At 43.3% G+C, this 17,565-nt stretch overlaps 1 protein-coding gene across 2 annotated transcripts; it reads right to left on the bottom strand.

The window, feature by feature from the left end:
* Positions 1-4,796: 4,796 nt before the first annotated feature.
* CENPX (centromere protein X) lies at positions 4,797-17,545 on the bottom strand. Of its 2 annotated transcripts, none has more exons than XM_048491889.1 (5): positions 17,460-17,545; positions 10,044-10,095; positions 9,633-9,686; positions 8,290-8,378; positions 4,797-8,098 (listed from the first exon to the last, which is right to left on the bottom strand). In XM_048491889.1, exons 1-5 carry the CDS (start codon positions 17,496-17,498, stop codon positions 8,084-8,086), a joined length of 249 nt encoding a protein of 82 aa, XP_048347846.1. In that variant the 5' UTR covers positions 17,499-17,545; the 3' UTR covers positions 4,797-8,083. The 2 variants fall into 2 exon arrangements, with proteins under 2 accessions (XP_048347846.1, XP_048347845.1); XM_048491888.1 differs by having other exon boundaries at positions 17,448-17,530.
* Positions 17,546-17,565: the final 20 nt, after the last annotated feature.

Raw genomic sequence — 17,565 nt, 5'->3', positions numbered from 1 at the left:
CCATAATTCTAATGCTTAAATCGGATATCCTTTTACTGTAATACATAATCTGCCCTTACAACAACACCAGTATCTATATATTAACAGTAGTCTTTTGTTCTTGTTCCTATTTTTTAAAAAATAGTAATTGAATTTTGATTGACATTCTTCTCTTGAGGTATCTGTGCCAGGAAATCAAATGTGCAAATATTGATAGGAAAATAGACATCATACCAAGCTTTTGCTTTGGCTTATTTTGTGCTGGTCCAGGAACCTCAACTGTAGCCTTTGGCACTAGATCCTTGCCTTCATTTGATTCTCCGGGCCACTGTACATGTTACATTAAAGTGGGTTGCATCATCTGATCACCCATCTGTCTAAATAAGAAGCGCTCTTTGTGGATGTGTGAGGTGCTCTAACCTGCAACATGCATATAGCTGGCTCAACAGTTCCCTGGGTTAAACACAGGGCAGTGCTTAGCCAAATGAATGCACTACTGTTCTTGCCCATGTCACATTTCTAAAAATATTGCCATCAAGTCACAACTGACTTACGGTGACTCCACAGGGTTTTTTCAAAGCAAGAGATGGCCAGAAATGGTTTGCCATTGCCTGTCTCTGCCTCATGACCCAGAAATTCCTTTGCAGCAGTGGCATAGTGGTTAAGAGCAGGTGTACTCTAATCTGGAGGGACTGGGTTTGATTCCCCGCTCTGCTGCCTTAGCTGTAGAGGCTTATCTGGGGAATTCAGATTAGCCTGTACACTCCAACACATGCCAGCTGGGTGACCTTGGGCTAGTCACAGTTCTTCTGAGCTCTCTCAGCCACCTACCTCACAGGGTGTTTGTTGTGAGGGGGGAAGAGAAAGGAGATTGCAAGCCCCTTTGAGTCTCCTATAGGAGAGAAAGAGTGGATATAAATCCAACTCTTCCTCTTAGTGCTCTTCCATACAAATATGAATCAGGGCTGACCCTGCTTAGTTTCAAAGATTTGACAAGGTCAGGCTATCTTGGACTATCCAGGTTAGGACAAATACAAAATATGGCATCTATATTTTTTTTAGTTGTTGACCAGCTTAAGGGCTTTCTCAGGAAGATCAATGATTGACGTGTCTTAAAAACAACACAGCACTTACTACCATTGTCCTCAAATGATGACAGAGGGAGAGGAGGTAATGGCCCCTTAGTAAAGAGATGCAAGGCTGAAGAAAATTCTTTAAGCCAGGATAAACTGGGCTATAATTGTAAGAGGGCTGGCTCTTCTATGCATGGGTGGGTGTGTAAGTGTTCTAGACATCACTTTATCTTATTTTGTGGCACATGACACTGGTTAGATCAGTGGTCTTTAACCTTTGCAAACAAAGAACTTGTCACACTTACATACTTACCATGTTTATAGTCTGCCTTCTGACTGTGACTCAAATCAGATTACATAGTATGAGTCAATATAATCCACATGAAGAGACACCCAATAAGCAATGTACTGGGATTAGGACTAAAGGAATCTGAATAGACATATAATATATAACATGATACAGAATATATAACGCAGAAAAAATAGTTTTATCTCAGCAGACAGTGCAGCAACAACATAATACATCCTGAATCAGAGTAGTACAGTCTACAGAAAGAGATGGTTCTACCCCAGAAATACTGGGTGTGGGATCTTGCATCATCCTGGATGGGACACTGTCTCTGGAAACCCAGGTGGCAGCGATTACCAGGAGGGTCCATCAACATCTCCAGCTGGTGTGCCAACTCTTCTTTTTCCTGGGCCAGGATGACCTGGACACAGTGATCCATGCTTTGGTAACCGACATATTGGATTATTGCAATGCACGATATGTGGGGCTGCCTTTGAGGACAGTTTGAAAGCTCAAGCTGATGCAAAATACAACAGCTCATCTGTTGACCAGTACTTCACTTCACCTTTAATGGCTTTGGTTCTGAGTACCTGAGAGAGCGCATCCACCCATGTATTTCTGCCCAGATGCTGAGATAAGAGGGGGAGGCCTGCTTGGCTATCCTGCCCCATTCACAGGTAAGGAGATGAGGTCAGACCGGAGGGCCTTTTCTGCACTGGCCCCTGGACTGTGGCAGTGGTGTACCATTAATGGGGACATGGGGTATCTCATGTCCCCAGGTGCATGCCACAGTGCCCCACCCTCCCTGCAGGCTGCCTTCTGCCCTCCCCAGGCCCCGGGGAGGGCAGGAGCTGGCCTGCCGAGGGACTCGGTGGTGGATGGCCCCACCACCCACCTGGGCCACCCCCTGCAGTGCTCCGGCCTGCAGGGTGGCTGGGATGCCTCCCTGCTGGCTCCCATTAGTGGGGGTGTGGGGGCAGGGGGAGCTGAGCGGGGGGCGCGGGGAACTGGTCATGCCCCCGGGCACCATTTAGGCCGGGTATGCCACTGCAGAGTGGAATGTGCTTCCTCCAGAGGTTCACCAGGCGCCTACTGTTTTGGAGTTTCGACACCTGGTGAAGACCATCCTCTTCACCCTGATGTTTACCTACTCCCCCTGCTGCAAGGAGGCCCCCCAAGATGTCCATACACCCCTCCCTCTTTTGCGGGTGCGTGGGTGCGGAAGATTTTAGATTGTGCTTGACTTTTAGGATGGTATTTTATTGTGTTTTTACTGTCTTTTAATGCTGTATGTTTTTTATTGTAACCCACCATGAAACTGTGGTAAATTAATAAATGTAAAGAAATAGAATACAGTCCCTTTCTCCTATGAATGCCATCCTGAGCCATTCTGTTATAGTATGGCCTTGTTACCTTTATGGAAAAGCACTCCTGAACAAGAGGAAGAGGAGGGGACACCATTGTGACCTCACTGGGGAGAGGAATGTGCAGCATGCACACAACATTGGAGAACCAACTGTTGGAGGGGCAGGCCAAGCCAGATGAAGAGACAGCACGCAATGGAAAGCTTTGGTAGGAAGTGGTCTCTTTCTTGCCTATGCTAGAAAGAAACATATCTGTTGCTAATTTACCTTTGCTCGCTGCCCTACTAGTTTCCGTGCATGTAAAAAGTAGTAGATAGCATGGTATGCTTTCTTTCTATATGGGTGCACTAGCATCGGGTTCTTCCAAAAAGGAACAGGGAAAAAAATGGATCTGTAGGAGCCTGAGACTGTAGGACTCCATAACCCCCGCAAGAGTCCTGAGACTTATGAGTTGAAGACGTTGGAGCTAGATGATCAAATTATTTTAGTAACATGTACCCATCTACCAGTGGCTGCTGTGAAATGTACATGACTTTTGCAGGTAATGAAGCAGGATGGCCAACGTTCTCCCTTTTTGAATACTGTGCCCACTTGCCGGTCAGATTCTTTATCAGTTCACAGTAATCTACTCCCTATTCAGAAAGCTTGACATGGCCCATTTTTTCTCCTGCCCCCACCCCTTCAAACAAACAAACAAAAAATAGAGCATTGTACCATCAGACTGAACTTCAAAGTGGCTGGAAGGGGCACCAAGGGTTCCTGGCACTTGTCATTGTCTCCCAGACTGGCCAACATTTCCCTTCAGGTCTAATTACTTCCAAATGCTCCCAACTGCTTTGAAGAAAATCGCAGGAGATGTGGGAAGAAAAAGGTAGAGGAAGCTGCTGAGCGCAGCAAGCAGTTAAAGAACCAAGAAAATAGGTCTTTAATGTCACCCCAAAAAGGAGCTACCACAGGAGAGTGTAAGACAACAGCTGGGTTCATTGCACACACAATGCTGCCATCTGGTAGTGGATGTGTGTGTAGTGCGCTACAAAAGTCAAGGTAGAAGCTAAATCCCAGTTATGCTAGACTAGACCATGTCCATTCTAATCTTACAATCTTCACCTAGCAGAATGTCATCTGTGTAACTATTAGATGAGTCTTGTTTGCCCTGGCTTGCGTGAGTTTGAGAGTGAGTTTCCTGCTTCCTCACAGGAGGATAGTGCTTTTCATGCACCTCTAGGTTTGTCATCTGCATTCTTTGTAAAACCTCCTATACGCTGAACTGTTCTTTTTTGAAAGGTTACACTAGTGCTGGGGTAATTGCCATTATAACGCTAAAATAATGTGTTGCAACAGTGTACTAGCGCCCATCTTTCATTTCAAAACTCAGTAAGTCTTCACCCCTTTTCATTGTGGAGTTAGAATGGGAAATAACTACAATTAGAGGAGCTTAGCTTTTAAAAAAAATGAAAGTTGTGAACTAGTACATTGTTGCAATAGATCATTATAATGCTATAGTAATCTAGTGTTACCCAATTAAAGAAAACTCTGGGGGCCTAGCAGGTGTGGTGGGCCAAGGAAGAGAGAATGAGGGGAAGCCCATGATTTGGAAGCCCCACTGCCAGTGTACTGAATTGGCAGCTACAGTAGCAATGGGGAAACCACAGGAAATCCTGTGTGGAAAACCTCCATGTCTCTGTCTAGGAGCTTGGCAAATGTCTCCTCAGTCTGCATTCTGTGCCAATAGTTCGCAATGGTTTCCTTTGGATCCATTAACATTGACACTAAAGCAGCTTTTTGGTTTTTTCCCTGTGATCTTTTATGTCTTTATACTGTGAAATTAAGCACATAAGCAGCCACTGAAATGCTGTTCAGATGGAACATGCACACTGCTATTAGGAAGGATTATATACATGTGTCTCTTGTTGAAAGGGATGTGTGTTTAAACAACTCAGAATTCTGTTTTATGGCTTTATTTTTATTTCAAGTGGTGGAGGGAAACAGGGTAGGTGTGGGTTCCCATGGTCTTTGTGGCAGCATAGGCCCCACATTAAAAATTCCAAACTGTCTTGTTTCTGGGTTTTGAACATTATGTTACATTTTAAAGACTGACAAATGGCTTTTATTTTAAGCACAATATACATTAGTTAGAAGATATTCCTTTAAAAATGAAAACAAAACGCAGCACTACTACAATTTGTGCCCTGTAGACACAGCTACCTACTCCCAGTTTTGAATGATCCCTTAATTCTTTAGTTCTGTTCTGAAGCATTAACTCATACACTGCTGGACTTGCATTGAGTTGCTTGCCTTTACCTGAGGTGTCTTCTCCCAAGCTACATCTCAACTTTGGGCCAAGAGATCTTCTGTTTCTCTTCCTTATCCCACTGATTCTCATCCTGACACACAGACAGTATATTATTCTTTTTTAAAGTTGCAGATCACAGTAGCCTGCCTTTTTCCTGACTGACAGTTGTTTCTACGCTTTTACATTTGCATGTGCAGTGCTTCCTGTTGGTTCTTCCAGGGGAAAAGGTGAATTAGGCTTTAGACAGACTACTGTGAATTTCTGGCCTTGTAGAGGAGAATGGGGCCTGTGTGCCAATGAGGAAGCTCAGCTCTGTCTTTCTTCCAGACTGGAGATATTAATAGATCTTGTAACAGTTTCTGTTTAGCCACAGATGGGGGTAAAGAGGAAGCCTGCTGAGTTTAGAGAGACTGCGGTAGGATCATTGCTAGATTCCCAGAATGAAAATCCTAATTGTTTTCAAATGAAGGTTTAGAGTGACTAACTTGTACAGAGTATGGCTAGTATGTTGTGTCTGGATGAGACGGCTGATAAGCAACCTCACCTGCCTTCAAGCTGCTAATTACCTCATTCACCGTGTTCTTATTTGACTAAGCTCATTTCCTCTATAATGGAGCATGTCCAGCAAAACTCAGCGTGGCATGGTCACTGCCAGCCAAACTATGCAAGACAATTTCTAACAAGGTGGCCCTGGGTTCCTGGCTTAGGAGAATGGCATCTTAAAAGCCTGCAGAGGCCTGAGTCAGCTTGGAACTGTTGTATTAAGGGAGGAGGGCCTTATTCCCCCTGTGCCATTTTCCAGAGCTGAAATATAGCAACGAGGGAAAGGGAGGAACCCCTCCACACTATTGATCCAAGTGAAATCAGGTCCTTCAGGCCATCAAAATATTGTTCCCTGAACCTGCTGTGAGAAAAGAAAGTCAGGTCTGGGCTATTTTGGACCCAACTTAGAAACCTCACTGCGTTGTTTAGCCCTCAAAGGACAAGCCTGCTACTAGTGAACCAGAAGTGCCCACTTCTTCTCTGCCATTCAGGGAATGCAGAACGTTTAGGTCTGTTCAACTTTTGAAGGACAGCGACATCCTAATGCTCCTCTCTTTCTCAGTGCCAAGCTTGGGACTGCCATTTGGTTTTGCCAAAGAAAAACTGAATCTAAACAAGAAAACCTAAATTAAAATCAAGGGTGTAAATGTATTAAAACAGAAACCCCATCCGTTTTAAATTCGTCTTCGGTATGAACACATGGGTGCTTAAATCTGTATTCACTGTTGCATAGTACATACAAAGTACCTGTTTAACAGGAATCAAGTTAACTTTGTGTAGCCTATTTTATACTTATACCTATGTTATATATACATATACCTATGTATATACATATTCCTATGTTAACTTAGCCTATTTTATACAAAGCACCTGCATGATCAGTATGGTGGTTGATGAGATAGCTCTCACTGGAAGCTTAGGTAAATCATACTGTTTTTTACACTTAATGGCACTTCATACAGCTCCTGAATTGACAAGGGGTTGGACTAGGTGACCCTTCCAACTCAGTGATAAAAAAACATCAAGCCATTGTTGACCAAAGGCGTAGCACAAAGGGGATGGGGTGTGTGCAACGCACCAGGCGCGCACCCCTGTGGAGGTGTGGCAGGGGCAGGACGGGACAGGACAGGGCATTACAGGGGGCTTAGAGGGCGCAGGACGTGCACTGGGCGCACTTTCCCTGTTGTTGACTGTCCATCTTAAGCTGACTGATACCCTTATGTTGAAGCCAGTGAGCTTTAAAAATGTAACTCTGCTTCAGATGCGGCTGTGGGGCTGTCAAAGGAGCAGACAAAATACATCATGCAAGAGGAGGAAACAGGCCTTTCTGTGGGTGGATCTGTTTGCATGCGACCAAAATCACATCTGCACTGAAAAGCAACAGTATCCCAGCCTCTGCTAGCTGTATTAGGGATCTTTTGTCTGTGCTCACTGCAACCATGCAGGAGCTAGCCTCTTGGGATACTTAACTGCAAGCGCGCATCCACCACCACCGGAGCAGTATTGTTGCTTTCCTGGATTTGATGTGACATCCAGTAGTGCCACAGGCAGCTGCTTCTCCCTCTCTGGGCCTCGGTTTTATTTCTCCATGGAACCAGACTCATTAAGCTACGCCCTGCCCTCCATGTGTAAGGTTTACTATTTCATAGCTCCCACCCCCCCTCCCCACCCCCACACTCCCTGCTGACAGAGGGGCTAGGCCTTGCGTGATGTGGGATCCTCACACATGCTGTTTGTTATTCTGCCCCTTTTTTGAAAGTTTTTCTTTCGTCCTACAAAGAGGGGGTGGGGAGAGGCCAAAAAAACTCTTTGAAGCTACTTGACTTTCTATGATTAATTGCAACAAGAAGCCCGCACAAGGGAGGGAGACTATTTTTGATTTATTGAAGTTTCTTTGTGAGAACAAATTTATAGCAGAGGGAAGCAGCTTCTGAGAGAAATATCAAATGGTTAAAAGGTTCCAAGCAGTCTTTGATGTCATGGCCCCAGTGGAATGCTGGAAAGGATTGAGGGACAGGCACTGTTTATTTATAAAACAAAGATCAGGTACCTGCTATTGGCATAGACCTGGGGCTAGCTCCTGTTTAAGAGCTCAGACAGCAGAGAGGCCTGGGGTTGGCCTTTTAAATGCCTGCTGAGGTGATGAGAGCCCATGGTGTGGGGAAGTCTTCCAGGAATACTCACTCTTTCCACACACCCCTACAGAAAGGCACCTGTTTTTCCCATCGGAAAAGAAAGTGTAGACTCTGCCTGGCTGTGAATGGGAACAGGCAGCTTGGGCCAGGTATCCTCTGCTCCAGACCTTCTGTTGTGAAAAGACAGACTCTAAGCTCTTTCAAAGCATCACTCTAAAAGTACTGGGCACCTTGGAAAAAGATGGAGAGAGGGCAGCAGCTTCAGAAGAGGGAAGAAGAGCTGCCAAAACTGTAGCGCCTTTGCAACAGATTCCATGTTATTTTTTTTTAAGTTTGTGGTCCACTTCATCCAGAGCCCAGGCGACATTTCTGTGCTGACAGGAATATTGCACCGTGTTGTCCACTCTCTAGAAGTCCAGAAGCTGCGGAAATGGAGGATGATTTTTACTTCAACAAGGCACTCTCCCCAAATTGTGTAATATTTTCTTGACTTCATGTTCCCAGTAAAGACATTACTAACCAACCAAACATCCCTCAGAAGGAAGGGGATTAAGATGGCTTTGCTCACATCCTTATCCTGTTAATTGAGGAATCTGAACTGTGCTTGACATACCAGCTGGGGCAGCACTTTTTCCACGTGCTCCACATCCACTTTGGTCAGGTCCTCTGCCTGAGCCTGGCGGGCTCCTCGGGCTGCAGCCTCTGCAGAACAGAGACGGACATAAGTGGGGAATGCAACTGCGAGGGGACATGGCGGAGACATGGCCTTGAGGAAGCCCTGATGGCTTCTGAAAGGGCAGTTATTTGTACAGAGATTTTTGCTTGCCTGCTGCAAAAAAGACAGTGATTCAGAATATAAATATTGGAGCTTATTCTCGGTAAGGATTGCTGGATTCTCACCCGTTACTACTCCTCACTCATCATTTCATTTAGCGACCAGGAAGCACAATACCAGCTTAAATACCATGCTCCTTTTATTTGATGCAATCCCAAACTAGGATTGCCAACACTAGGTTGGGAAACACCTGGAGATTTGGGGCGGGGGGAGGGTAGAGCCTGTGGAAGGTGGGTCTTGGAGAGCAGAGGGGACTTCAGCAGAGTACAGAGTCCACCCTTCAAAGCAGCCATTTTCTCCAGGGGAACTGATATTGGTCATCTGGAGATCACCTGTAATAGTAGGAGATCTACAGGTACCACCTAGGGGGTTGGCAACCCTATTCTAATAAGTGTAGAAGGATGCAACTCTGCTCAAGATTGCACTGGTAACCACCTAGCATTGGCAGTGTAATCCCAGTGGTGGTGGTGGTGGTGGGGACACAGCTTTGCCACAGCCAGGGATGTCACAGCAAGAGTGCGGTTGAGCTGCCTCCTAAGCAGTTTGCCACACCACTGTCAGTACTGGGACAGCAGAGCAAAAAACCAGTTCATGGGCCTGGAACGGTGGCGCAGCACCACCCGTGTGAAGGATTACCCTGTAAGGACCCCAGAGAGTTAAAAGTGGGTGTAAACACATCTGTGCCTTGTAGAGTCTGGTAAAAATATAGTTAACATTTACTTCCTGTATTCCACTTAAGCTGCGCAAATTCTGCACCAAAAACCAAAACCAAATTCTGCAATTGGAATATAATATAAAGGTAGCAGTAACATACTTATTTATTACTGATAGATCTAAACCTAATGCTATTTCTCCAGGAACTGGGATGGGAAGGTGTATGTAAGCCAAAGGAGGCATGGCAAAGGAACAGAAGGGAAAAAGGTTTTGGAAGGCTTGGAAGCTTTAATTTCAAAATTTAGCTGGTTACAGCCTTTTAGATGACCGGGAAAACTACAAAATATAAAAGAAAAATCCCATAGTACAGCAAATTCGACACTACATTCCATGCTTCTATAGACTCCAGATCATCCATCTAATGAAGGCCACTCCACACATCAGAATGTGTTCTCCTGACGACTTACCTCGAACAAACACTTTCAGCAATTCTGCCACCAGCAACAGGGCATCATCACTGACTGGAAGAGGAAAACACAGAGTCACCTGGAGACAAGCACTCATCAGCCCCTCTCACCACACCACAGTTGTCTGCCCCACACAAAGAATCATCAGGCAGCCACCATGGATCTTGATTATCTCAGATGTTCCAGAGCATGATTTCAGAGCATAGGTGTCAAACTCACGGCCCTCCAGATGTTATGGACTACAGTTCCCATCATGCTGGCAGGGGATGATGGGAACTGCAGTCCATAACATCTGGAGGACCACGAGTTCGACACCTATGTTCCAGAGCCTGATTTCTCTCTGCTGAGAAATCTGGCAAGACCTCTAGCAGGAATTGGCCTCTGTACTGAGACAGAAGGGAAAGCAATTACCTTGTGTTTTGTCATCTTTGAAGTGGTGCTGGAGCAGCTTGTTCACAGTTTCCTGCACAGAAAGGAAATCAAGTCAACGGGTGTTAATGGAGAAAAAGTGAATCTCCTTGTCTTTCCATTTCAAAGCAATATAGAATAGGTAAAGCGATCTCTTTTATGAGATCGACTTATGCTGGCGTAGGAACGCATCAAAAGAAATGGACCCAATAAAACATATTGCCTTACACATTTTGCATCTTATTCACAAGGAGAAAGACAGCGATGAGGACAACTCATGGCAGCCAGCCTTCCATCCCCACAGAGAGACCACATCACTGCCCTTATTCTCCACCCCTTTTTCTGTTGCTGAGATCTGAACGCTTGTGAATCAGCCATACTTCGTCCTTCCAACCAACAGCCTTGTCTGCTGAAGACCATGCTGGGACATTCCAGAGGGGTAACCACTTAGTCTGCTATAGCCAAAGAGTCTTGTGGCACCTTGGAGACCAGCAGAATTATGGTGGCATCAGCTTTGATCAGATAGTGCTCCCCCATCTCACCCTATACTCTTCTTGCCGTTTGTATTTGTGTATGTGTGTATATACATACAGGGAGAATTGCCAACTGAACATAGCACTTCCTGCATCTAAACAAGTTCTGGCTCATGAAAGTTAGGGAGAAGCACTCTTTAATACTCAGTTTTTTAATTCCTTGTTAAAATATAGAACCAGGATGGAAATACCTACAAAAAAAATAAAGCATGCCTTTGGTTCATATTCTGGCTTATTAGAATTGGTATCCTCCAGTTAATCAAGGTTCTCTATTTCTAGGTTCTCATTTCTCCTGAAGGCACCGCTTACTCCCTTATGAAACTCCCTGACTGATAAGGTCATTTCCCAAGGTCCTTCTGGGTGCCCTGATTTTTGAGATTAGGTGAGTAGCAAACTGGAAGAGGATCTTCTTGGTTGTGGCACCAAAACTTTGGAACTCCTTCCCCAGCCTTGCCTGTTACCATCATCCACCTGTAAAGACCTCTTTGATTCATCTGGAGTTCCTTCAGTTATCCTTCCTTCCTACCCTGTTTTATTATTTTTATGTTTTCACATGTGGATTTTAGTTTGGTTTTAATGATGTGCTTTTATTTTGTTTTAATGTTTTGTTATGTATATTTTAAATTCATTAGCTGCCTTTGTGGTCCTGATAAAAGCAGAAAGGCAGGGATAAATGCAATTTTAAAATGAATTTCCACTTGGACAATCCCGAGTGATGCTAGCTATAGATGCTTTCAAGAAAAGAAAATCCAGTGAAGTGAGATAAAATTTTAGCATAAGCTTTGTACATAGGTACAAAAATAAAACTGTTACACACTTGAGAGAAATAAAATGTAGTTTTGAAGGTGAAAGACTAGAGTTCTCGCAAATTACCACTTCTGAATTAGCAACTGTTAATCTGACAAGGATCAGAATGCGTTTAATAAGCAGCATCAACTGAGCCTAAAACATTTATTTATTCCATTTATACCCCATCCCACACCAAAGTCCCAGGGCAGCTTACATAATAGGGTTAAAAGCCCCATTAAAAGACTGAAGGTGAGCGAAATGCCACTTGTGTTATTGAATACGTGAGCTAGAAAACTGCAGTATAAACTAACAACCTAACACTTGGCTAAAGAAGGCAGAATGTGCATTGTGTATTGTATAAATAATGGCCAATATCCTACCAATCCACCCAACCAGGTTTGAAACCTTCCACAAGCCTAAATTTTTTCCCTCCAATTTCAGTTGCTCTTCCTCTGGAAAAACAACCTTTACTGAAGGTGAAGTGAGGTTCATCAAATTATATGAAGGCTTCCAACTTTGCTTAGTGGATATAGTAGGATATAGGTCAATGCATGTCAAAGGAAAACACAGCTTTGTGTTGTGTTACATAAGTGCTATATGCAAGATAAAAGCAAGAACTTGATTTAATACTCTTCAGCCAGTGTAGTGTAGTGGTTAAGAGACTCAGACTAGGGCAGTGGTGGCGAACCTATGGCACTCCAGATGTTCATGGACTACAATTCCCATCAGCCCCTGCCAGCATGGAGAAAGACAGGGTATAAATTAATTCAACAAATAAATCAGTAAAATTCAGCTAGACTAGATGATTCAGTATTATTCTCCCCAATTTAAGCAGGATTCTCATCATTTATCAGCAAAGCAGCGATGATTGAGAGTAACAGAGATAATTTCAAGTTTGTAGCATATGGCATGAGAAAAAATGAAGGAACTGAGCCCTTGTAGCTTAAGAGGGACACAAGGGCAGCTACCAGATATCTAAGGGATTGTCAGAAAAATGTTTTTTGTTTTTGTTTTTACATTTTGGGGTTGTTTTCCACTCCTCTGGTAACAGGAAGGCTCATGAGGACTACATTGCTGGGAATACACAGAGGAGGCTTTCAAAAAGTGATCTGTGTCAAAGGAGTCATGCTTCTGGAAGAGGTTGAACTGGATGGCCTGAAAGATCCTTTCCAACTCAAATAATTAAACTGTACTTTAAATGTCATAAACCATCTCTCTTTCTCTCAACAGGTTTTTGAGATGCTTTGTCCAAATGGAATATATTAGCTTGAGTAGATAACTGACCTAACCGAATCGAAAGGATCGAAAGGATCTTGGCATGGGTTCTGACAAGACTGTAGCTATATAGCTGTAATCAGGATGTTTGGTAGGTACATGCCAAACAAAAGGTTTTCCTGGAGGATCTCTATTGGTACTAAGCTAATAGGATTATTTTATTTAAAAGATGACTACAGGCAGTTTGAATCCAACCCAGCACAGAGTTAAATGTGTGACTTTAAAATCTAAGGGGTTTAGGAGACATGCCTTATTCTACGCAAGATCAGGGTAACCTAAAATGCATTGCCCTGTGATTCAGAAAAATGTAGCTTTTAAAAATGCACTCTGCGCAGGGAGGCAGCTGTATGGTTTTTATACTGTGTACCTTCTGGAAAGAGATAAATACAAGATTGATTAGGCACTAGCGCTACCTGCTGCAGACTTCTAGAAGTGCTCTGAAGAATTTTACTAATATACTACATCTCACTTGAAGGATTTGTTTCTGAAGAGTGCAAAGTTCAGTTTTTAAAAATCTCTATGTAGGTTATTTCATATGTTTGAGTAATATATTGGATGTCTGGAAGATAACCAATAAGAAACTTTATTTGAGCAGAGCAAGATAGCCAAAGAACCGCAAGTTGTGAGCTAGAGCAGCCTTGCTATAAATCCAGCCTCTTATTTTCCAAAGTGGCCAGCCTGATGCTTGCGGAAACCTAACAAACAAGACAAGAAGGCAACAGACCCCCGCTGCCCTCCCATCAATTCCCATCCCAGCAATTTGCATCTGGAGGTATGATAGCTCTGAACCTTAGCTATACTGTTGGCTTCTAAAAACACCCAAGCTACAGACCATCCTCACATTCTGAGGCAGTAAATTCTGCAAATCAATGTGGTGCTATTCTTTTCACCTGTCCTCAATACAGTGATGCTGGAAAAGAACTTTACAATTTTCTGGGGGGGGGGGGATGACAAATTCTGGGGCATACTGAAATCATTTGTCATGCCACATAGATTAGTTTTTATTCCTAAATTAAACAATCTCACCCAAAGAAGGGGTTTCCACTCCCTGATTTGGTTTGCCTTTTCTGAACCCTTTCTACTTCCCTGACATTCTTTCTGAAATGCAGTAAACAGAAGAGTAGTACCATAGTTTTATACAAAGGGATAGTGAAATGGGCAATTTTATTCTCAAGTCCCTTTCCTTTGCCCAGTTTACATTATAGCCCAAAAGTTATTCACCATGAAATAATTAATTTTATTAATTATGTAGCATGTTTATTTTTTTTGGTAAATGAATGCCATTAATCTATTCATAAGGTCATGCTCTTCTAAAGGTTTCTGTAAGTTTGTTTGGGGCAATTTTTCTATCTATAAGATTATCACAGATGTTTGGTTCTGCATTTTTCAAAACTGTACAGATAACATGCCTTTTCACAGCAAAAATGTTATAAAACGAACATACAGAGAAAAAGACCTGAGCCTCATTGTTTCTTTGCAAATCTATGTACACAGAATCAGTGGTGGGCCTCAGCAGGTTCGCATCACTTTGGCAGAACCGGTTGTTAAAATGGTACTTGTAAACAACCAGTTGTTAAATTATTTGAATCCCACCACTGCACAGAATCAACTTCTTACCTCTTAAGTGCTATGTTTATAGATCTGCACAAGGAGCGCAGTGTGTGGAGGGAGGGACAAGCAGTAAAAATGAACCCTTCTGAGCAGAATACTCCACAAGTCTGGGATCTTTGTATGTGTAGCCTGAGGTTTATCATATTCTCTTCTTTGAGGAGAAAACCTATAATGGCAGCAGGCCATAAAAGAGACCCAGTTTGGGAATATTTTAATGAAGTTCCTCTAGCTATGGGTAAGGCAAAATGCAAACACTGCAACAAAGAAATATAATACCTGGTGGCCCAAATGAAACAACAGAAAAAATCCTTAATTGTAAGGATGTGTTGCCGGTAACCAAGATGAAGTTAATTCATGCCATGGTATTCCATGGTTCTATGCCTATTAAAGGTTAATAAAGATAAAGAAAGGTATTCCATGGTATGAAAATTGAACAATGAAGGAAGTTGACAGAAGAAACTAGGTTCCTTTGAAAAGTGGTGTTGCAGGACAGTTTTACAGATACTGTGGATCACCAACAGGGTGGATAAAAATCAATTTTAAAATGGATTTTAAAATGAAATGTTTTTTTGAGGAAAATCGAGGTCCCATTATTCTCTACAAGGCCAGAAAAGGGGGTGGAACAAACACTGTCTCCACCTCATTTTCTTGCAAATATTGTCAAAATTTCAATAATAAATAAATAAATATCCAGTAAAAGGGTCAAATCTTAAGTGCTAAAAAAGAGGGATCAGCTATGACAAGGGTATTTAGGAATCATCCATCTGTGAAGCCAACTATTATAAGCACTAAAGGGGTAACATTCAAGAAATATATGTTTGCCAATGATGTCTTAAGAAAGTCCCACCAGTGAACTGGTGGAGGTCACTTATTAAACATTTGAATTTAGAGCAGCAGTTCTCAACCTGTGGGTTGCGACCCCTTTGGGGGTCGAACGACCCTTTCACAGGGGTCACCTAAGACTCTCTGCTTCAGTGTTCTCCATCTGTAAAATGGATAAATGTTAGGGTTGGGGGTCACCACAACATGAGGAACTGTATTAAAGGGTTGCGGCATTAGGAAGGGTGAGAACCACTTATTTAGAGTCTGTTGAAGTAATGATTTCACTTTTAACAGTGGTAACTTCTTTTGATGGCATAAAAAGAATATTCTCGTTCTTGGACACATGCATTCCAAATTGGGAAATCGTTTAAAAAGCAAGCAGGAAAGCCTGTTTTTCTTTTCCAGATTATGATTAAACAAGAAAATGAAGATAAAGATCAGTGAGATTTTACATTTTTCTTGTGCAGTATTTTACGTTTTTCTTGTGCAGACCTGGCAGATAGTGTAACATCCCAATCCAGAGCCCAGGTGGCTGGGATGACAATGCTGCAGTGCTGCCCCACTGCCTCCAGAGGACTTTCTGGCAGTGTGGGGAGGCAGAAAAAAACAACACCTGCTCCCGTCATAGAGCCCTGCACAGGGTTTAATGGATTTACACCACCCAAAGGGGTGGCATCAGTCCAAGATCTGAGCCATGGTGCAACTGAAGAAGAGCTCGATTTATATCCCCCTTTTCTCTCCTATAGGAGACTTGAAGGGGCTTACAAACTCCTTTCCCTTCCCCTCTCACAACAAACACCCTGTGAGATAGGTGCGGCTGAGAGAGCTCCGAAGAACTGTGACTAGCCCAAGGTCATCCAGCTGGCGTGTGTTGGGAGAGTACAAGCTAATCTGAATTCCCCAGATAAGCCTCCACCCGCTCAAGCGGCAGAGCTGGGAATCAAACCTGATTCCTCCAGATTAGAGTATACTTGCTCTTAACCACTATGCCACTGCAGCTCCTTGGATTCTGCAGGCAAATTCAAGGTGGAAACCAACTAACATTGGCTCCATGCCCAGGAATGCCCCAGCTAGCCCTCCCCACACACCAGCGTCCAATTGGGATGCCAGCACAGCTCTGTGGCAATGTGTATTTACAGCTTTCACCGCCATGCAGCTGAGGGGCAGCCAGACACTGGCACCTTTGCCCCCTTCACTGGTGTGGGTGCCCCTTGCACTAGTGCAGGGGGCAAACTCATCAGCACAGCCCTGTGCCACTTCTGCAAGCGGATTTGACCCCACCCACCTGAACTGGGCTGTAAGTATTTTGTTTAACCACATCAGTTAATAAACATGGATGTTTAAGCAAATACAAGAATACATAGGCTATATGTTATTGATTTGGTTAAGTAAAACTATTTAAATTGTTATTAAGATAATAATTATTTTTCTCCTTTCAATTAAATACAGAAAAATATTGTCCAAATATGAATGATTAATCTAATAAACTGAAGATAGTTTACCTTGCAATAATTTATGGAGGAGAAATCGATCTATGGCTACCAATCTTGATCCTCCTTGATCTCAGATTGCAAATGCCTTAGCAGACCAGGTGCTCAGGAGCAGCAGCAGCAGGCCACTGATTTCACACCCTGCATGTGAGCTCCCAAAAGCACCTGGTGGGCCACTGTGAGTAGCAGAGTGCTGGACTAGATGGACTCTGGTCTGATCCAGCAGGCTAGTTCTTATGTTCTTATGTAATTTCATTATTATTTAATCTATGTATTTCTAATAGTAAAACCAAATCAGTAATTTTTGATATAAATTTTGTTAGTCTCTAAAAGCTAAGGTTGGTCTCTACCGAACTTGAACCTAGCTCTCATAACCCTATTATGGCCATTGTCACAACATACTCTGGCAACATAAAGACAAACAACCTAAGGCAGAAACTTCATGGGACTGAATCAAGCATCCTGCTACCGTAACAATTAGCATAATCTGATTTGCCAGGAAATATCTTTGTTCGAGCAGATTCTAACTATTGCCTACTATGATCAGTACCCTCTCAGAGTTCTTAAGATTGGCTGAAGTCGGCCAAAGCCCTGAACTTCTATGATGACCAGACCGCCTCTTCGCTCCCACAGGGTCCATGGCCCCTTCCACACATACAGAATAATGCACCTTCAATCCACTTTCAATGCACTTTGCAGCTGGATTGTACAGCACGGAGTAGCAAAATCCACTTGCAAACAATTGTGAAAGTGGATTGAAAGTGAATTATTCTGCATGTGCGGAAGGAGCCCATAAGGTTAGGAACAAGATCTACCAGGCCACGGCCACACAGCCCAGGAAACCCACCACAACCGGGCCCATAACTCTTTCCTTTCACACGTCTCACTTCATCTCCGACCTTTTTGAAGCCGCAGCTACTTCCATCCCGCTTCTCCATTTCACAATGGCTCCTCCCCTCGTATGCCTTCCAATCCTGGCTCGCTGAAGAGCTTGAACAGGCAAAG

Source organism: Sphaerodactylus townsendi, linkage group LG03 (assembly GCF_021028975.2).
Source record: "Sphaerodactylus townsendi isolate TG3544 linkage group LG03, MPM_Stown_v2.3, whole genome shotgun sequence".
NCBI lineage: Eukaryota > Metazoa > Chordata > Lepidosauria > Squamata > Sphaerodactylidae > Sphaerodactylus > Sphaerodactylus townsendi.
This window is presented reverse-complemented; position numbering and strand designations above follow the sequence as displayed.

What these genes read in the sequence shown, in the direction of transcription:
- CENPX (XM_048491888.1), bottom strand. Translation starts at nt 17,498, where the DNA reads ATGGAGAAGCGGGATGGAAGTAGCTGCGGCTTCAAAAAGGTCGGAGAT. An exon ending in TCAAAAAGGTCGGAGATGAA is followed by an intron (nt 10,096 to 17,447) that starts GTGAGACGTGTG and finishes CTTTCTGTGCAG; the next exon opens with GAAACTGTGAACAAGCTGCT. An exon ending in GCTGAAAGTGTTTGTTCGAG is followed by an intron (nt 8,379 to 9,632) that starts GTAAGTCGTCAG and finishes TCTGTTCTGCAG; the next exon opens with AGGCTGCAGCCCGAGGAGCC.